The sequence below is a fragment of the Pseudophryne corroboree genome, chromosome 3, assembly GCF_028390025.1.
Source record: "Pseudophryne corroboree isolate aPseCor3 chromosome 3, aPseCor3.hap2, whole genome shotgun sequence".
Taxonomy (NCBI): Eukaryota; Metazoa; Chordata; class Amphibia; order Anura; family Myobatrachidae; genus Pseudophryne; species Pseudophryne corroboree.
The window spans coordinates 510,539,032-510,557,772 of record NC_086446.1 but is presented as its reverse complement, the minus strand read 5'-3'; the positions used below and the strand labels follow the sequence as shown (position 1 = coordinate 510,557,772).

General features: G+C 47.2%; 1 protein-coding gene and 1 long non-coding RNA gene across 6 annotated transcripts in view; one reads left to right on the top strand and one right to left on the bottom strand.

The window, feature by feature from the left end:
• Positions 1–18,741, top strand: part of LOC135056192 (uncharacterized) — a 416,825-nt gene that overhangs the window by 49,563 nt on the left and 348,521 nt on the right. The gene's annotated exons all lie outside the window — the stretch shown is intronic.
• Positions 1–18,741, bottom strand: part of PIK3R6 (phosphoinositide-3-kinase regulatory subunit 6) — a 119,164-nt gene that overhangs the window by 21,630 nt on the left and 78,793 nt on the right. The window contains exons 15-18 of the mRNA XM_063961048.1: positions 17,228–17,298; positions 6,095–6,185; positions 5,953–6,017; positions 4,011–4,123 (exon numbers count right to left, since the gene is read on the bottom strand). Of these exons, the coding sequence (XP_063817118.1) occupies positions 4,011–4,123; positions 5,953–6,017; positions 6,095–6,185; positions 17,228–17,298 (340 nt within the window). The remainder of the gene's footprint in view (positions 1–4,010; positions 4,124–5,952; positions 6,018–6,094; positions 6,186–17,227; positions 17,299–18,741) is intronic.

Sequence of the window (18,741 nt, the reverse complement as noted above, 5' to 3'; positions counted from 1 at the left end):
GCCTGGTATCCAGGTCTGCAGGAGATGCTCACAGAAGATCCGTGGCCTCTTCCTCTAAGGCAGGACCTGTTGCAACAGGGGCCCTGATTGTTCCAAGACTTACCGCGGTTGCGTTTGACGGCATGGCGGTTGAACGCCGGATCCTAGCAGAAAAGGGCATTCCGGATGAGGTCATTCCTACTCTGATAAAGGCTAGGAAGGACGTGACAGCTAAACATTATACCGTATATGGCGAAAGTATGTTTCTTGGTGTGAGGCCAGGAATGCTCTTACGGAAGAATTCCATCTGGGCCGTTTCCTTCACTTCCTACAAACTGGAGTGAATTTGGGCCTAAAATTAGGCTCCATCAAGGTTCAGATTTCGGCCTTATCCATTTTCTTTCAGAAAGAATTCGCTTCTCTTCCAGAAGTACAGACTTTTGTGAAGGGAGTGCTGCATATTCAGCCTCCTTTTGTACCTCCAGTGGCGCCTTGGGACCTGAATGTGGTGTTGAGTTTCCTTAAGTCGCACTGGTTTGAACCACTTAAAATGGTGGAGTTAAAGTATCTCACTTGGAAGGTGGTCATGTTGTTAGCCTTGGCTTCGGCTAGGCGAGTGTCGGAATTGGCGGCTTTGTCTCATAAAAGCCCCTATCTGGTTTTCCATATGGATAGAGCGGAATTGCGGACCCGTACTCAATTTTTGCCTAAGATGGTGTCATCTTTTCATATGAACCAACCTATTGTGGTGCCTGTGGCTACGCGAGACTTGGAGGATTCCGAGTCCCTTGATGTGGTCAGGGCTTTGAAAATTTACGTGGCCAGAACGGCTAGAGTCAGAAAAATAGAAGCACTGTTTGTCCTGTATGCAGCCAACAAGGTTGGCGCTCCTGCTTCAAAGCAGACTATTGCTCGCTGGATCTGTTACACGATTCAGCAGGCTCATTCTACGGCTGGATTGCCGTTACCAAAATCGGTCAATGCCCATTCCACTAGGAAGGTGGGCTCTTCTTGGGCGGCTGCCCGAAGGGTCTCGGCACTACAGCTGTGCTGAGCTGCTACTTGGTCGGGTTCAAACACCTTTGCAAAATTCTATAAGTTTGATACCCTGGCTGAGAAGGACCTCCTGTTTGCTCAATCGGTGCTGCAGAGTCATCCGCACTCTCCCGCCCGTTTGGGAGCTTTGGTATAATCCCCATGGTCCTTACGGAGTCCCCAGCATTCTCTAGGACGTAAGAGAAAATAAGATTTTAAACCTACCGGTAAATCTTTTTCTCGTAGTCCATAGATGATGCTGGGCGCCCGTCCCAAGTGCGGATTACTTCTGCAAGACTTGTATATAGTTTTGCTTACTAAAGGGTTATGTTATAGTTTCATTGGTCTCGGATTGATGCTATGTTGTTTTTCATACTGTTAACTGGTTAGTATATCACAAGTTATACGGTGTGAATGGTGTGGGCTGGTATGAATCTTGCCCTTGGATTAACAAAAATCCTTTCCTCGTACTGTCCGTCTCCTCTGGGCACAGTTTCCCTAACTGAGGTCTGGAGGAGGGGCATGGAGGGAGGAGCCAGTGCACACCCATACCCAAAGTTCTTTCTTAAAGTGCCCATGTCTCCTGCGGAGCCCGTCTATCCCCATGGTCCTTACGGAGTCCCCAGCATCCTCTACGAAGATTTACCGGAAGGTTTAAAATCTTATTTTACACTGCAATTTAGACTTCAGTTTGCACACACCCCAGCCAAATCTATCTCTCTGCACATGTTACATCTGCCCCCCCCCCCCTGCAGTGCACATGGTTTTGCCCAACTGAAAACAAATTTGCAGCTGCGATCAACTCTGAATTAGGCCCTCTGTCCCATGCTTTCAGCTCTCCTTGTTGTTTTCACCAGTGTGTTCCTGTATCTAGTTACTTTCCAGCTATTTGGATCCACATTTCTTCTCGCAGCCTCCTGAGAAAAATTGTGCGAAAAGCCTGTCGTTTGGGCGCCCTAACCAGGATTTTCAGTGGGTTTAGCCGACCCTGTCTGTTTGGACGCAACAAGCACGATAATTAATGCACGCCCCGAACAACTTAATTTCTCCATCAGGCGCCCATTATCGCGGTGCCCAAAAGAGATGAATTCCCCCCAAGTGTTCTCAGCAAGTCGCACTCTGCATTTGTACCTGTGTCCACCTGAATGCCTGAGTTTCTTGGCAAGTATTTCTGTATTTATTTCAGTGTTAACTATCTGCAAGAAACCCGTAGTTGCAGTATCTGTTTCCTGTGCATATAACCTGGATATCAGTGTGAATTCTCTGTGACATACCCGGCAATATTATTGTGGCTCCTTCATTCCAAGTTTCTGTGTTCTCCAAGTATCTGCTCCAGCATTTGCCCTCTTAATATCTGCTACAAGGACTTTTCCATAATGCATCTATTCACTCACTGGTTTGTGGACTTTAACGTCAGTGAGTTTGCAGTTTGCCTATCTCAGTTACCACAGTTATCTGGGACATTTATTATTGTTTTTCCTCCATTTCAGTTAATCTGGGACAGTGTTTATTGCATTTCCAGTGTTTCGGCTTGTATTTGCATAATCCAGGACATACTGTATGTAGTTTATTTGCAATCCTTTGTTTCTGAATTCACCTGTTGGTATTAACCTACTCTAGGGGTCTACTAAGATATCACGGCTATCGGGATCCCAGCGCCCAGCATACCGGCACCGGGATCCAGACCGCTGGTATGCCGGCAGTGGGGTGAGTGCAAAAGACCCGGTATGCTGAGCGCCGGGATCCCGACAGCTGGGATATCGAATTCTTCCCCTACTCTAGTACCTGCTTCATTTCTGCACTACCCTGTGTGACAATAAAACATTTCTATTCACTGATAATTGCGGTTTAAGTTCTCTTCTAAGCATGTTCATACAGGGGAAACCCCCACATAAACCGTGGCAGTGTTGTCCCCAATTCAATGATTTGTGTATCCCACAGCTGGGTACTTCAACAAGAGAGTTTTGGATCTCTTGTAAAGCATGGATGTTGCTGCATCTGGACCATTAGTGCTAGGGGTGATGTAGGCTTTGTGCTATTATTAGGGTGAAAGATAGGTGCAGTAAGTTTAGATTTGGTTGCTGCAAGAGTTCCAGATAGGGTTGTATTTAATATACTTTAGTTTAGCCAAATTACCTTGTTCAACTACTCACTTTGAAAGTCTTTCTATGATTCCAATGGGGCAATTCAATTAAATAGGATGTAAGATCACATTTCCATCACAAGGTACGGGTGATCTGCAGTAACCTAACATCATGCATGAACCTATACACTCCTAAGGGATTGCAATGTAAAGGCGTTGTCTTCACATTCATCGCTCCTATATACATGGAAGTATAATGGTGGATACTTAGCCATGGTGTACCCATGGCAAAAACCCGTCATTTAAATGGGCCTGTCCTGGCCCAGACATTGCTTTTTGGGGGTCATTCAGGCCTTGTCGCTAATGCGGCTCACAGCACAGTTTGCAGATTTTGCGCTGTGACTGCGCGGACTTGCACATTGCGGCTGCATCCCAGATAGATGCGACCATAATGTGATTAACAATGGCAGGCGTTGCAGGGGAGGAGTTACGGCATTGCTGAGGAGGCGCCGGGAAGACTGGGTTGGGTCAGCGTTTTCGTCACACGCAGTAGCTCCGATAAAAAAAAAGTGCCAGCTGTCTGTCTGACAGCGCACCCAGGGGTCAACCTTAGATCCGATGCATCTGCAATCTAATAGCGGATGCATCGGAAGGCGACCTCCCACATGCTGGGCAGCATTGCCTTGTGCTGGGTGGCCTCCAGCATGTGCAGAGATGAACGTAGATCTGGTGCGTATTCATCGATCTGCGTTCATCTCTGAATAACCCCCATTATCCCCTAGGCATCTCTGTGGATAACTTTTAAATGTGTACTGTGCTATGGCCCCCAAAACTGTCCAAATCTACATCTAATAACACAGAGGGACGTTAACTAAAGAGTTAATATTCTAATAGATTTCTCAACAGTTCCTACCTGGACACATTAGTGTATATCCTTCGGCTGTCCTTATCCAGCTGTAGGCTCAAGGTCCTAAGTTCCAGGCTCCTCATCTGGATGCTGGATGCTTTCAGACCATTCACTTTGCACTGCACATCACAGAACAATGACATAATCACACCTGCTGCATTTATGACATTACCCACCATTTATTCCTAAATCTGTGTACAGAGATCAGTCTTAGAATTGAGTGACAAAGGAGGGTAATGCCCGCTAGTGATTGCTTGATGTTCATGCCATATGAAATACTGTACCCGGCCCTTTCACACTTACATTAAAATCCTGTGCTTTTGCATGTGAATCAACCCTGGATTTTGGTTAAGTGTAAATGAAAACTACCTGGGATGAAGTCCCGGGTCCCTGACCCTGCTCATCACCAGGGTCGGGCTGAGACCCAAGAATTTGCTGGTTGCTAGACCCAACAAATTCCTGTGTCTCATGTCTGAAAGGGGTTACAAGTTATCTGTAAAACTTTGATATCAGGGCACATACTTAGAAATGTAATGTAGAGAGAGAGCCACAAGTTCCATCCAGAATGATTTTTTTGCGTGTGTTTTGTCTGTTTCTTTTACATAATTATATGTGGGTATTATTTATTATTAGTATTAATTGTCCCATAATTCATTAATTATTTTACTGTTCAGTCCCTCAACATCTGCTGTGAGGCTTTTCTCTGTATTTATGGGTTGTGACTGATATACCGGCGCATCCTGAGGGGTCGGGTAAGTATGTTATCCCTCTCCCCCTAATCATAACCCTCCCTTCCAGCTTCCTAACACCCCCTCCACGCAGCCTAACCCTAACCCCCCCCCCTGCAGCCTAACAAATCCTCCCACCCACACCCGGCTTACCTCCTGGTAAACAGACATTCGGGGTCCCGGCAGTCTGGCTTCTGGCGCTGGAATTGTGATCATAGTTGGGATGCCGGCGCCAGCATTCAAACACTGTCAGGATTCTGGCACCTGTATTGTGACTGCCGGTATCCCAACCGTCTCACGTATTTATAGCCTACCTCTGTCTCTTCTTTCCTCTAAGCCATACACCGTTCTTTCCTGGTGAGTTAAGTGTCTTCTCTGATTTCTCTTTTCTGTTTTATTAGTTTATTTAGCATTCAGAACTGTACATAGTGCTTAAGGTGAAGTCTCATCAGTAACATATAAATTGGTACTATAATGTCTGTACCTCCTCCCCTCTCATACCATCATATTATCTAAAACTATAACTACAAGTTTTCTTTCTGCTGTTGTAGAGTACATTACCCATCGCAATATAGTATATCCTTTTCCCAATGTTAATTCTTCCCCATGTATATATGGAGTTTTTCCACCGTTACCTTCAGATAACCATTAGGATATTCAGAATCGTAGAACACTATGGGGGGAATTAATTTAGCCGCAGTAATTTTCTGTAGTTTAATTGATCCCCCAGGACAATTCAATTGACCACGAAGGCAGCCCACAGGCTGCAGTTAATGTTTTTTTTTTTTTTTTTGTTAGGTTAAACCAGACCCGAAAAGAAATCCTCAAAAAATAGCCTGTTTTCGGGTGGCGTAAACCCGTTAACACATAGGAATGGGTACATATCCCAGATTCTAAGTGTTAATGCCTGTTCACAGTTAATTAACCGGGGCGAGAAAAAGGGTTCTAATTCAATAGTCCCGGGCATTAAACCCTGAGGCTACCACGTTTTTTCATTCCTGGTAAATTATCATGTCTAACTGATTCCCTTAGTGGTCTGGATCTCTTTTTAGAAAGATTGCTAAGGTGTTGGGCCTGGGTATGAAAGCATGTGACCAGCTGACCCTTCCAGTTTAGTGTTAAGTATTTTGTAATAATTTAAATGAAAACAAAATGGGATATTATGTTCAGCGCAGTTGTCACATTTATTTTATTTTGAGCATTATTGATCAAACACTCACTGATGCTGAGCGGCCAGAGGAAGACTTTGTCATCTCGTCAATGTAGACATTCAAACAGACCAGGTCTGTAAGAAAGTAGGATTGTAATGAGATCTGCATATTTCTGCTTTCATACATCTCTGGTCAGGAAAAAGAGTCCTACCTTCTGTCTCTTTATTTGGTATTGTTTTAATTGTGGCTCCTGAAGTTCTCAGCACAAGAGATCCTTCTTTCTCACGGTTACTGGCTAACGCCTGGAAAAATTAGATATATATTTGAATCTTTTACTAGCTGTAAAAATATATCATATTTCTCTGACGTCCTAAGTGGATGCTGGGGACTCCGTCAGGACCATGGGGATTAGCGGCTCCGCAGGAGACAGGGCACAAAAGTAAAAGCTTTAGGACTAGGTGGTGTGCACTGGCTCCTCCCCCCATGACCCTCCTCCAAGCCTCAGTTAGGTTTTTGTGCCCGGCCGAGAAGGGTGCAATCTAGGTAGCTCTCCTGAGCTGCTTAGAATAAAAGTATAGACTTAAGTTTTTTTATTTTCAGTGAGTCCTGCTGGCAACAGGCTCACTGCATCGAGGGACTAAGGGGAGAAGAAGCGAACTCACCTGCGTGCAGAGTGGATTGGGCTTCTTGGCTACTGGACATTAGCTCCAGAGGGACGATCACAGGCCCAGCCATGGATGGGTCCCGGAGCCGCGCCGCCGGCCCCCTTACAGAGCCAGAAGAGTGAAGAGGTCCAGAAATCGGCGGCAGAAGGCATCTTGACTTCAAGAAAGGTAGCGCACAGCACTGCAGCTGTGCGCCATTGCTCTCAGCACACTTCACACCCCGGTCACTGAGGGCGCAGGGCGCTGGGGGGGGGGCGCCCTGAGACGCAATGAAAACACTATTTATGGTAAAAAATACATCACATATAGCTCCTGGGCTATATGGATGTATTTAACCCCTGCCATTTTACCTCATAAAAAGCGGGAGAAAGGCCGCCGTGAAGGGGGCGGAGCCTATCTCCTCAGCACACAAGCGCCATTTTCCCTCACAGCTCCGCTGGAAGGACGTCTCCCTGACTCTCCCCTGCAGTCCTGCACTACAGAAACAGGGTAAAAAAGAGAGGGGGGGGCACTAATTTGGCATATAAAAAATATAGCAGCTATAAGGGAGAAACACTTATTTATAAGGTTGTCCCTATACATATATAGCGCTCTGGTGTGTGCTGGCAAACTCTCCCTCTGTCTCCCCAAAGGGCTAGTGGGGTCCTGTCCTCTATCAGAGCATTCCCTGTGTGTGTGCTGTGTGTCGGTACGCGTGTGTCGACATGTATGAGGAGGAAAATGGTGTGGAGGCGGAGCAATTGCCTGTATTAGTGATGTCACCCCCTAGGGAGTCGACACCTGACTGGATGGTCTTATATAAGGAATTACGTGATAGTGTCAGCACTTTACAAAAAACTGTTGACGACATGAGACAGCCGGCAAGTCAGTTAGTGCCTGTCCAGGCGTCTCAAACACCGTCAGGGGCTCTAAAGCGCCCATTACCTCAGTCGGTCGACACAGACACGGACACTGACTCCAGTGTCGACGGTGAAGAAACGAACGTATTTTCCAGTAGGGCCACACGTTACATGATCACGGCAATGAAGGAGGCTTTGCATATTTCTGATACTACAAGTACCACAAAAAAGGGTATTATGTGGGGTGTGAAAAAACTACCCGTAGTTTTTCCTGAATCAGAAGAATTAAATGAAGTGTGTGATGATGCGTGGGTCTCCCCCGATAAAAAATTGCTGATATCTAAGAAATTATTGGCATTATACCCTTTCCCGCCAGAAGTTAGGGCGCGTTGGGAAACACCCCCGAGGGTGGATAAGGCACTCACACGCTTATCAAAACAAGTGGCGTTACCGTCTCCTGATACGGCCGCCCTCAAGGAGCCAGTTGATAGGAAGCTGGAAAATGTCCTAAAAAGTATATACACACATACTGGTGTTATACTGCGACCAGCGATTGCCTCAGCCTGGATGTGCTGCGCTGGGGTGGGGTGGGCGGAGTCCCTGACTGAAAATATTGATACCCTGGACAGGGACAGTATTTTATTGACTATAGAGCGTTTAAAAGATGCGTTTCTATATATGCGTGATGCACAGAGGGATATTTGCACCCTGGCATCAAGAGTAAGTGCGATGTCCATTTCTGCCAGAAGATGTTTATGGACACGACAGTGGTCAGGTGATGCGGATTCCAAACGGCATATGGAAGTATTGCCGTATAAAGGGGAGGAGTTATTTGGGGTCGGTCTTTCGGACCTGGTGGCCACGGCAACAGCTGGAAAATCCACCTTTTTACCCCAACTCACCTCTCAGCAGAAAAAGACACCGTCTTTTCAGCCTCAGTCCTTTCGTCCCCATAAGGGCAAGCGGGCAAAAGACCAGTCATATCGGCCCCGGGGTAGAGGAAAGGGAAAAAGACTGCAGCAGACAGCCTCTTCCCAGGAACAGAAGCCCTCCACCGCTTCTGCCAAGTCCTCAGCATGACGCTGGGGCCTTACAAGCGGACTCAGGTGCGGTGGGGGGTCGTCTCAAGAGTTTCAGCGCGCAGTGGGCTCACTCGCAAGTGGACCCCTGGATCCTACAGGTAGTATCCCAGGGGTACAGATTGGAATTCGAGACGTCTCCCCCTCGCAGGTTCCTGAAGTCTGCTTTACCAACGTCTCCCTCCGACAGGGAGGCAGTATTGGAAGCAATTCACAAGCTGTATTCCCAGCAGGTGATAATCAAAGTACCCCTCCTACAACAGGGAAAGGGGTATTATTCCACACTATTTGTGGTACCGAAGCCAGACGGCTCGGTGAGACCTATTCTAAATCTGAAATCTTTGAACACTTACATACAAAGGTTCAAATTCAAGATGGAGTCACTCAGAGCAGTGATAGCGAACCTGGAAGAAGGGGACTATATGGTGTCCCTGGACATCAAGGATGCTTACCTTCATGTCCCAATTTGCCCTTCTCACCAAGGGTACCTCAGGTTCGTAGTACAGAACTGTCATTATCAGTTTCAGACGCTGCCGTTTGGATTGTCAACGGCACCCCGGGTCTTTACCAAGGTAATGGCCGAAATGATGATTCTTCTTCGAAGAAAAGGCGTCTTAATTATCCCTTACTTGGACGATCTCCTGATAAGGGCAAAGTCCAGGGAACAGTTGGAGGTCGGAGTAGCACTATCTCGGGTACTGCTACAACAGCACGGGTGGATTCTAAATATTCCAAAATCGCAGCTGATCCCGACGACACGTCTGCTGTTCCTAGGGATGATTCTGGACACAGTCCAGAAAAAGGTGTTTCTCCCGGAGGAGAAAGCCAGGGAGTTATCCGAGCTAGTCAGGAACCTCCTAAAACCAGGAAAAGTGTCAGTGCATCATTGCACAAGGGTCCTGGGAAAAATGGTGGCTTCTTACGAAGCGATTCCATTCGGCAGATTTCACGCAAGAACTTTTCAGTGGGATCTGCTGGACAAATGGTCCGGATCGCATCTTCAGATGCATCAGCGGATAACCCTGTCTCCGGGGACAAGGGTGTCTCTTCTGTGGTGGCTGCAGAGTGCTCATCTACTAGAGGGCCGCAGATTCGGCATTCAGGATTGGATCCTGGTGACCACGGATGCCAGCCTGAGAGGCTGGGGAGCAGTCACACAGGGAAGAAATTTCCAGGGAACGTGGTCAAGTCTAGAGACTTCTCTCCACATAAATATACTGGAGCTAAGGGCAATTTACAATGCTCTATGCCTAGCAAGACCTCTGCTTCAAGGTCAGCCGGTGCTGATCCAGTCGGACAACATCACGGCAGTCGCCCACGTAAACAGACAGGGCGGCACAAGAAGCTGGAGGGCAATGGCAGAAGCTGCAAGGATTCTTCGCTGGGCGGAAAATCATGTGATAGCACTGTCAGCAGTGTTCATTCCGGGAGTGGACAACTGGGAAGCAGACTTCCTCAGCAGGCACGACCTCCACCCGGGAGAGTGGGGACTTCACACGGAAGTCTTCCACATGATTGTGAACCGTTGGGAAAAACCAAAGGTGGACGTGATGGCGTCCCGCCTCAACAAAAAACTGGACAGGTATTGCGCCAGGTCAAGGGACCCTCAGGCAATAGCTGTGGACGCTCTGGTAACACCGTGGGTGTACCAGTCAGTGTATGTGTTCCCTCCTCTTCCTCTCATACCCAAGGTACTGAGAATTATAAGACGGAGAGGAGTAAGAACTTTACTCGTGGCTCCGGATTGGCCAAGAGGGACTTGGTACCCGGAACTTTAAGAGATGCTCACAGAGGACCCATGGCCTCTGCCGTTAAGAAGGGACTTGCTTCAGCAAGGACTCTGTCTGTTCCAAGACTTACCGCGGCTGCGTTTGACGGCATGGCGGTTGAACGCCGGATCCTAAGGGAAAAAGGCATTCCGGAAGAGGTCATACCTACCCTGGTCAAAGCCAGGAAGGAGGTGACCGCACAACATTATCACCGCATTTGGCAAAAATATGTTGCGTGGTGTGAGGCCAGGAAGGCCCCCACGGAGGAATTTCAACTCGGTCGATTCCTGCATTTCCTGCAAACAGGAGTGTCTATGGGCCTCAAATTGGGGTCCATTAAGGTTCAAATTTCGGCCCTGTCGATTTTCTTCCAGAAAGAATTGGCTTCAGTTCCTGAAGTCCAGACATTCGTCAAGAGAGTACTGCATATACAACCCCCTTTTGTGCCTCCAGTGGCACCGTGGGATCTCAACGTAGTTCTGGGATTCCTCAAATCACATTGGTTTGAACCGCTCAAATCTGTGGATTTGAAATATCTCACATGGAAAGTGACCATGCTGTTGGCCCTGGCCTCGGCCAGGCGAGTGTCAGAATTGGCGGCTTTGTCTCACAAAAGCCCATATCTGATTTTCCATTCGGACAGGGCAGAACTGCGGACTCGTCCCCAGTTTCTCCCTAAGGTGGTGTCAGCGTTTCACCTGAACCAACCTATTGTGGTGCCTGCGGCTACTAGGGACTTGGAGGACTCCAAGTTGCTAGACGTTGTCAGGGCCCTGAAAATATATATTTCCAGGACGGCTGGAGTCAGGAAAACTGACTCGCTGTTTATCCTGTATGCACCCAACAAGCTGGGTGCTCCTGCTTCTAAGCAGAGGATTGCTCGTTGGATTTGTAGTACAATTCAGCTTGCACATTCTGTGGCAGGCCTGCCACAGCCAAAATCTGTAAATGCCCATTCCACAAGGAAGGTGGGCTCATCTTGGGCGGCTGCCCGAGGGGTCTCGGCTTTACAACTTTGCCGAGCTGCTACTTGGTCAGGGGCAAACACGTTTGCTAAATTCTACAAATTTGATACCCTGGCTGAGGAGGACCTGGAGTTCTTTCATTCGGTGCTGCAGAGTCATCCGCACTCTCCCGCCCGTTTGGGAGCTTTGGTATAATCCCCATGGTCCTGACGGAGTCCCCAGCATCCACTTAGGACGTCAGAGAAAATAAGAATTTACTTACCGATAATTCTATTTCTCGTAGTCCGTAGTGGATGCTGGGCGCCCATCCCAAGTGCGGATTGTCTGCAATACTTGTACATAGTTATTGTTACAAAAATCGGGTTATTATTGTTGTGAGCCATCTTTTCAGAGGCTCCTCTGTTATCATGCTGTTAACTGGGTTCAGATCACAAGTTGTACAGTGTGATTGGTGTGGCTGGTATGAGTCTTACCCGGGATTCAAAATCTTTCCTTATTGTGTACGCTCGTCCGGGCACAGTATCCTAACTGAGGCTTGGAGGAGGGTCATGGGGGGAGGAGCCAGTGCACACCACCTAGTCCTAAAGCTTTTACTTTTGTGCCCTGTCTCCTGCGGAGCCGCTAATCCCCATGGTCCTGACGGAGTCCCCAGCATCCACTACGGACTACGAGAAATAGAATTATCGGTAAGTAAATTCTTATTTTTTTCTGCAGCGGGGTACACTGGGAATACATTGTGGTGTAGGGTTGGATCTTGATCCGAGGCACCAACAGGCTAAAGCTTTGACTGTTCCCAAGATGCACTGCACCACCTCCTCTGTAACCCCGCCTTCGGGCACTGGAGCTCAGTTTGTAAGTTGGTGCCTGCAGAGCAGGTCACTAACAGGTGGGGCTGAGCTTTTTAAGAAGACTTCAAGGGCAGTAGCACTGTTTATGTCATTCTGACATTTTGTACTGTGGCTTTATCACCTCCCGAGCAGCGCTGCATACTCCCGCGGCCAGGTTCCCGAGTACTCGCAGCGGAGGCGCACCGGAACTCAGGCACACCGCTGCTGACGCTCTCCTGGATCACGTGGCTGCACATCAGGGAGGAGGTAAGAGGGTGCCCCAGGTGGGACCCGCCGGTAAATCTTGGTCCGGTCGTGGTCACAGGAGACGGACCGCGCCACTGGCGTGGACACTGTACTGCATAGGGACCCCACTATATACACCAGGGCAGGGAGCACCGGTCGGATTTACTAAAATCCGTTTTACATAGGCTCCACAGTACCCAGTGGTGAGGACCAGCATAGGGGATAAGGCGCTGACCTGTAGTCCCTCCCCCAGCTCCGAGCGCCATCTACTGCTGATGTTCCCGCCCTGGAGCTGGATTTCACTCTCACTCCCTGACAGAGATTTTGGCGTCATCTTTACACAAGTAGCTGGGCTGATCTCCGGTACTGCAGGGCACTGTCTCCTCTGTAAAGCCGCCTGTCTCATCAGCACTGTGCATTTACAGGCACTTAAGTGTTCTACATGTAATTTTAGACAGTGTTGGTTAAGAACAAGTGTACTGCTTCCTGAATATTTAGTACAAGTATTCTGTGCTATACATCTACTGTGCATTGTTATATCTATATACATACATAGTTATATGTAGTTTTACTAGTCCAGTGCAGTTTTATTGTTTATCTGTAATAACTTCTGCATTGTATCTGTGACTGAGTGTGCCGGTAGCTGCTGTGTGGATTTCATTCTAGTGTATTGCACGTCTTGCTATCACTATATTCTGTACCCTGGGGTGCTAGGTGCGTCAGGGTCTCATATAGTGCTACACAGTATATACTGTTTGGGTTTTTTCACTGTGTATTTCAGTCACCTCCTACCACTTTAATCCTCTGTGTCCTGTATTTTTTGTCACATAAATCAGGGGGTTATTTGCAGGTATTGTGTTTGTCTGGCTATATTGTACTGTTACACTCTAAGGCTACATTCCCTATAATGTCTGCCACACAGGGCGGGAAATCCGCGGACGCTTCTGAATCATGTAGTGCTGGCACCAAGGATTTACCTGAGGTGGAAGTTTTAGCTGATGGTTGAGGCACTGGGTACTATACATCTCCCAGTCAGCCTGTGGCACCTGTGGCCAATCAGGAACCACCTTGGGCAGCGTTGTCAAGTATGCTGAATACGCTTGTGACACGTCTTACACCCCCTGTGGAACCTCCTGTGCCATTGCAGCCACATATTGTCCCTGTAGATAATCCGCCCTGGACGGACACTCTGTCTACCCAGTTACAACAATTAAATCAATCTTTGGTTACACAGAAGTCAACCCCACGCTCCTCTGGGGTCAAGGGGTCATCTAAGTGGGCCATTTCTTCCTCACAATCCACTAATATTTCGGATAATTCTTCTGATGAGGATGGGGAATATACTAATCTGTCAGATACTGATACAGTCGCTTCTGATGAGGAATCTACAACCCAGGTTGATGTTCCTGACCTAGTGGAGGCTACTAAGCTGATTCTCCAAATTGATGATGAGATCGATCCCACTACTGCGTCTAAGAAACCTGATAAGTTCAAACGTCAGAAGGTTACTAAAGTAGTCTTACCACATTCTGACCATTTAATTGACATACGTCAGGAATCCTGGTAGTCTCCAGGAAAGAAATTTTCCCTGTCTAAAAAGATGCTAGCTCGTTATCCTATCCCTGTGGAGTTGAGTAACAAGTGGGAAACTCCACTGCTGGTGGACTCTCATGTCGCCCGTCTAGTGGTATCATCTACTCTGCCTGTCACCACTGTCACCTCTCTGAAGGAACCGATGGATAAGCATGTGGAGGGATGCCTGAAGTCTGTTTACTCTCTTACCGGTGCTGTACATAGACCCACTATAGCAGCCTCCTGGGCCATGAAAAGTATTGAAGCATGGGTTCAGGCAATTGAGGATGAGCTTCCTCAGGATATTTCTGACACTGCCAGACAAGATCTGTCTCATATTACCACAGCCTCCCACTATATTCAGGAGGCGGCCTCTGACGCAGGTGTAATGGCAGCCAAGGTGTCTACTACGTCTATACTGGCTCGCCGAATTCTGTAGTTGAGTTCCTGGAAGGTGGACCTACACTCCAAAAAGACCTTGGACGGTGCTCCCTTTTAAGGGAGACATCCTTTTTGGGGAGGATCTGAATAAGATTGTGACTGACTTGGCAACTGCTAAGACTGCGTTTCTCCCAAGTACTAATCCTTCTGCACCGAAGGCAAAGCGTACCATTTTTCTTTCCTTTTGACTTCCAGGGAAGGCAAAAGGTCAGGCGTACCCGAGACAGGCTTGTACTTCCAAATCCACTAAGCCCAAACCTAAACAATCCTGGGCCTCTCGTCAACCTGCTTCCAAACAAGACTAGCCTGCTGCATGATGGGGCGAGCCTGCCCCTGGGGGACCCCAGGGTGGGAGGCCAACTTCTGCAGTTCGCTCAGGCCTGGTTACAGACCACTTCGGACGCCTGGGTTCGGGAAGATGTCTCTCACGGGTATGCAATCTCTTTCAAGAGACTTCCCCCTCGCCAGTTCTGCTCAACGGTTAGCCCTTCGGATCCATTGAAAATGCAAGCTCTTCACTTGGTTGTGCAATCTCTCTTCGACACAGGAGTGGTAGTGCTGGTACCCCTGTGCCAGAGAGGCAGGGGATACTATTCGACCCTGTTTTTAGTCCCTAAACCCAATGGGTCCTTCCAGCCTATACTCAACCTCAAATCATTGAACAAATTTTTGAGTGCCCAAATTTTGTATGGAAACCCTGCTTTCTATTGGACTGGCCATGGAACCCGAGGACTATATGGTATCCCTGGACATACAGGATGCTTACCTGCACATACCTATTGCCATTTCGCATCAGCAATATCTACGGTTTGCTATTGGCAACCTACATTATCAATTCCAGGCTCTGCCATTTGGACTGGCCACGGACCCTCGGATTTTCACCAAGGTCATGGTCGTGATGACGGCCCTTCTACGTCGTCAGGGTAACCGGATCCTGCCGTATCTGGACGACTTGCTCAAGCAGCATTCGTGGACGCACTGGCAAATTCCATGGAACGTTCGGCTGCCCTATGTTTTCCCTCCAGTGTCACTCCTGCCTAGGGTATTACGGAAGTTCAAGCAAGAAATAGGAATACTACTTCTAGTCACTGCAGCGTGGCCCAGGCGGCATTGATTCTCAGACCTGCAAGGTCTGTCGATAGAGTGTCCTCTTCTACTCCCTCACCGCCCAGACCTCCTCGTTCAGGGCCCTTGTGTCTACCTGGGCCTGGCCAGACTGGCTTTGACGGCGTGGCTCTTGAAGCTTCACTCCTGATGGCCAAAGGAGTCTCCGAGGCGGTTTATTCAAACTTTGTTGAAGGCCCGCAATCCGGCTTCTGCACGGATTTATTACAGGGTCTGGAACTCTTACTTCACATGGTGTGCCGCTAAGCATTCTGATGCCTATTCGTTCAGAACTTCCAGACTTTTGGCTTTTCTGCAACAAGGCCTAGATTTAGGCCTTCATCTGGCCTCCCTCAAGGTTCATATATCTTCCTTGTCTGTGTGGTTTCAGAGAAAAATTGCGTCTATTCCGGATGTTCATGTTATTAAGATCGGAGTTCTATTTAAAATGGGATGTTGCCCATAGTAACCAATCAGATTGTACTTCTCAATTATCTAGCACCTTCTTGAAGATAATACATGGGATCTGATTGGTTGCTATGGGCAACATCCCATTTTAAATAGAACTCCCATCTTAGTAAATTTACTCCAGGGTGTTTTACGGATTCAGCCTCCCTATGTCCCTCCTGTGGCTCCATGGGATCTGTCTGTTGTCTTAAATGCTCTACAAGAGTCTCCTCCATTTGAACCTCTTGAGTCTGTGGACCTTAAATGCCTTATGCTTAAGGTCGTTTTAGTGCTGGCTATTGCCTCTGCTAGGAGGGTGTTGGACTTAGGTGCTTTGTCCTGTCGTCCACTCTTTTTGATTTTTCACCGTGACTGGGCAGTTCTTCGAACTCGCCCCGGTTATCTACCTAAAGTGATATCTTCTTTCCATCTTAACCAAGAGACTGTGGTTCCGGCTTTTATCTCTTCTGGTTTTTCTTCCAAAGAACGGTCTTTGGATGTGGTACGGGCTCTTCATATCTACGTGGAGAGGACTGCCTCTATCCGGGGTCAGATACCCTTTTTGTTCTTTTTGGTTTTCACAAACGTGGCTGGCCTGCAAATAAGCAAAGCTTGGCCAGATGGATTAGAATGGTGATTGCACAAGCATATGCACAGGCTGGACTATCCAGCTCCTGCTGCTATCAAAGCCCATTCTACTCTGTTGGACCTTCTTGGGCGGTCCGCCATGGCGCGTCCACTGAACAATTGTTCAAGGTGGCTACGTGGTCCTCTGTGAACACGTTCAATAGGGTCTATGTCTTTGATACTTTTGCCTACAAGGATACTTCCTTTGGACGCCAGATTTTTGTGCCCGCTATGGTGCGTCCCCTCCCATGAGGAACTGCTTTAGGACATCCCCAATGTATTCCCTGTGGAATCCCAGTGTATCCCGCTGCAGAAAAGGAGATTTATGGTAGACTTACCATTGTTAAATCTCTTTCTGCGAGGTACACTGGATTCCACAGGGTGCCCACCCTGACGCACTTAGCTTCTTTGGGTTTGTATGGTATTAGCCGCTGGTCCCTTCTCCTGTTGTGAGAATCTGGTTCTATGTGACTAACATCTGCCGTCTCTTTTACCTGCTACTGCATTGGACTGGTTAACGAAACTGAGCTCCAGTGCCCGGAGGCGGGGTTATAGAGGAGGCGGTGCAGTGCATCCTGGGAACAGTCAAAGCTTTAGCCTGTTGGTGCCTCGGATCAAGATCCAACTCTACACCCCAATGTATTCCCTGTGGAATCCAGTGTACCTCGCAGAAAGATATTTAACTGAAAGTCAATAAAATATTTTATAGGCATGGGTAAATTGTGTTAATCTGCCGTTCGCACTGCCATACGTGTAACAGTACCTTTGTATAATGCACCTGGATCCCTGCACCACGGAAATCCATCACGGCCTTCTTTTTGTTCAGGGTGTTCACTGAATAAAAAGAACTTTATTGATATACTGCTCAAACAAATGTGGAGTTAGTTTGTAAACCAAAGTACAGATAGCGTTATGTTAATTTATATTTTATTTTAAATAACAGTCCCGTCCCTCCACCATTCCTCATTTTTAGATACACACGAGTATATTCTTGCATATGTACAAGCCTGCTATTTAAAAATAGTCATTCACCCTGCTTGGGACATTTCTAACACCACTTCTCCTTAGGCACTTTACCATATGCTGCAGTTATTTCTTATATGTGTTTTACTATGTGAATTCTTGTATTTTAATAGCGTATTAAAAGTAACTTTTTCATTGTGAACACATATTACCACTTAGCGCTGTAATTCTTTTTCTTTTATCCCCTGTGGAATAGAGTCCGCCTATCCCTGCAAACCTTACATATTTAACATACAGCGGATGGCGCTTGACCTATCGTCCAGCATTTCTGTTTGTCCCCATATTTTATTATTGGCAGCCACCAGCACTTGTTTTGCCTGTTATATTAATGATAAATAATTTGAATTGGTCCTGACCCCAATCCCGGGCAACCCTGCAAGTGTCCCGAGGTACCCCAGGGTGCCATGGCTCACAGTTTGAGAACCACTGGCATAGCTTAAAGCTGCTGAGTCCCAAAAAAAATGTCTCTTTTTTTTTTTTTTTGCCTATGTCAGTGGTTCACAAAGTGTGTGCTATGACACCCTGGGGGTGCCTCAGGACACTTGCAGGGGTGCCCTGGGTAGGTGGTCCAGGACTAATCCATATTATTTATGGTCAATGTAATAGGCAAAACCAGTGCTGGTGGCTGCCAGTCATATAATATGTGGCTAAACAGAAGCAAATCTTGTCCCTCACCACACAATTAAACCTAAGGGTGACATATGAACACAATCTACTTCATTTAATATTTCTTTCTCAATTTATCAATAAGAAACATTTGGACTAGGGGTGGCATGTAAAAAATTCTGATACTCTAGGGCGCCGTGATTCAAAAAAGTTTGGGAACCACTGGCCTATGTTATTCTTTTTTATAATTTGTAGGGATCTTGTGGAACAGCCTTTGGGCAAACACATGATCCAACTTGTTGAACCTCAGCATTCTTTCTAGTCAATGGCTTCCAGTGCTGGGATAAGTAGTACCACAATAGCTATAGTTCTTCTGCCTATTAAATCAAAACCGTAAAAGGAAAAATCCCTGACAAATTTTGAAATACAATTTAATTGAAGTAAAACTACTCCAAAACTCTTTGTTCTTCACATCATTAGCGTTTCTGGAATTCTCCAGTAGTCCAGTTGGATAAAGATAACCCTACTATATAAAGGACAACTGTAGACTGCTCACTAACAGTTTTGCCACAGTTTGACAGTGACCTTAACTGGCTGGGTTTTACCTTAACCAATCACAAGCAGCCAGCGTGATAACACTTGTGGTGG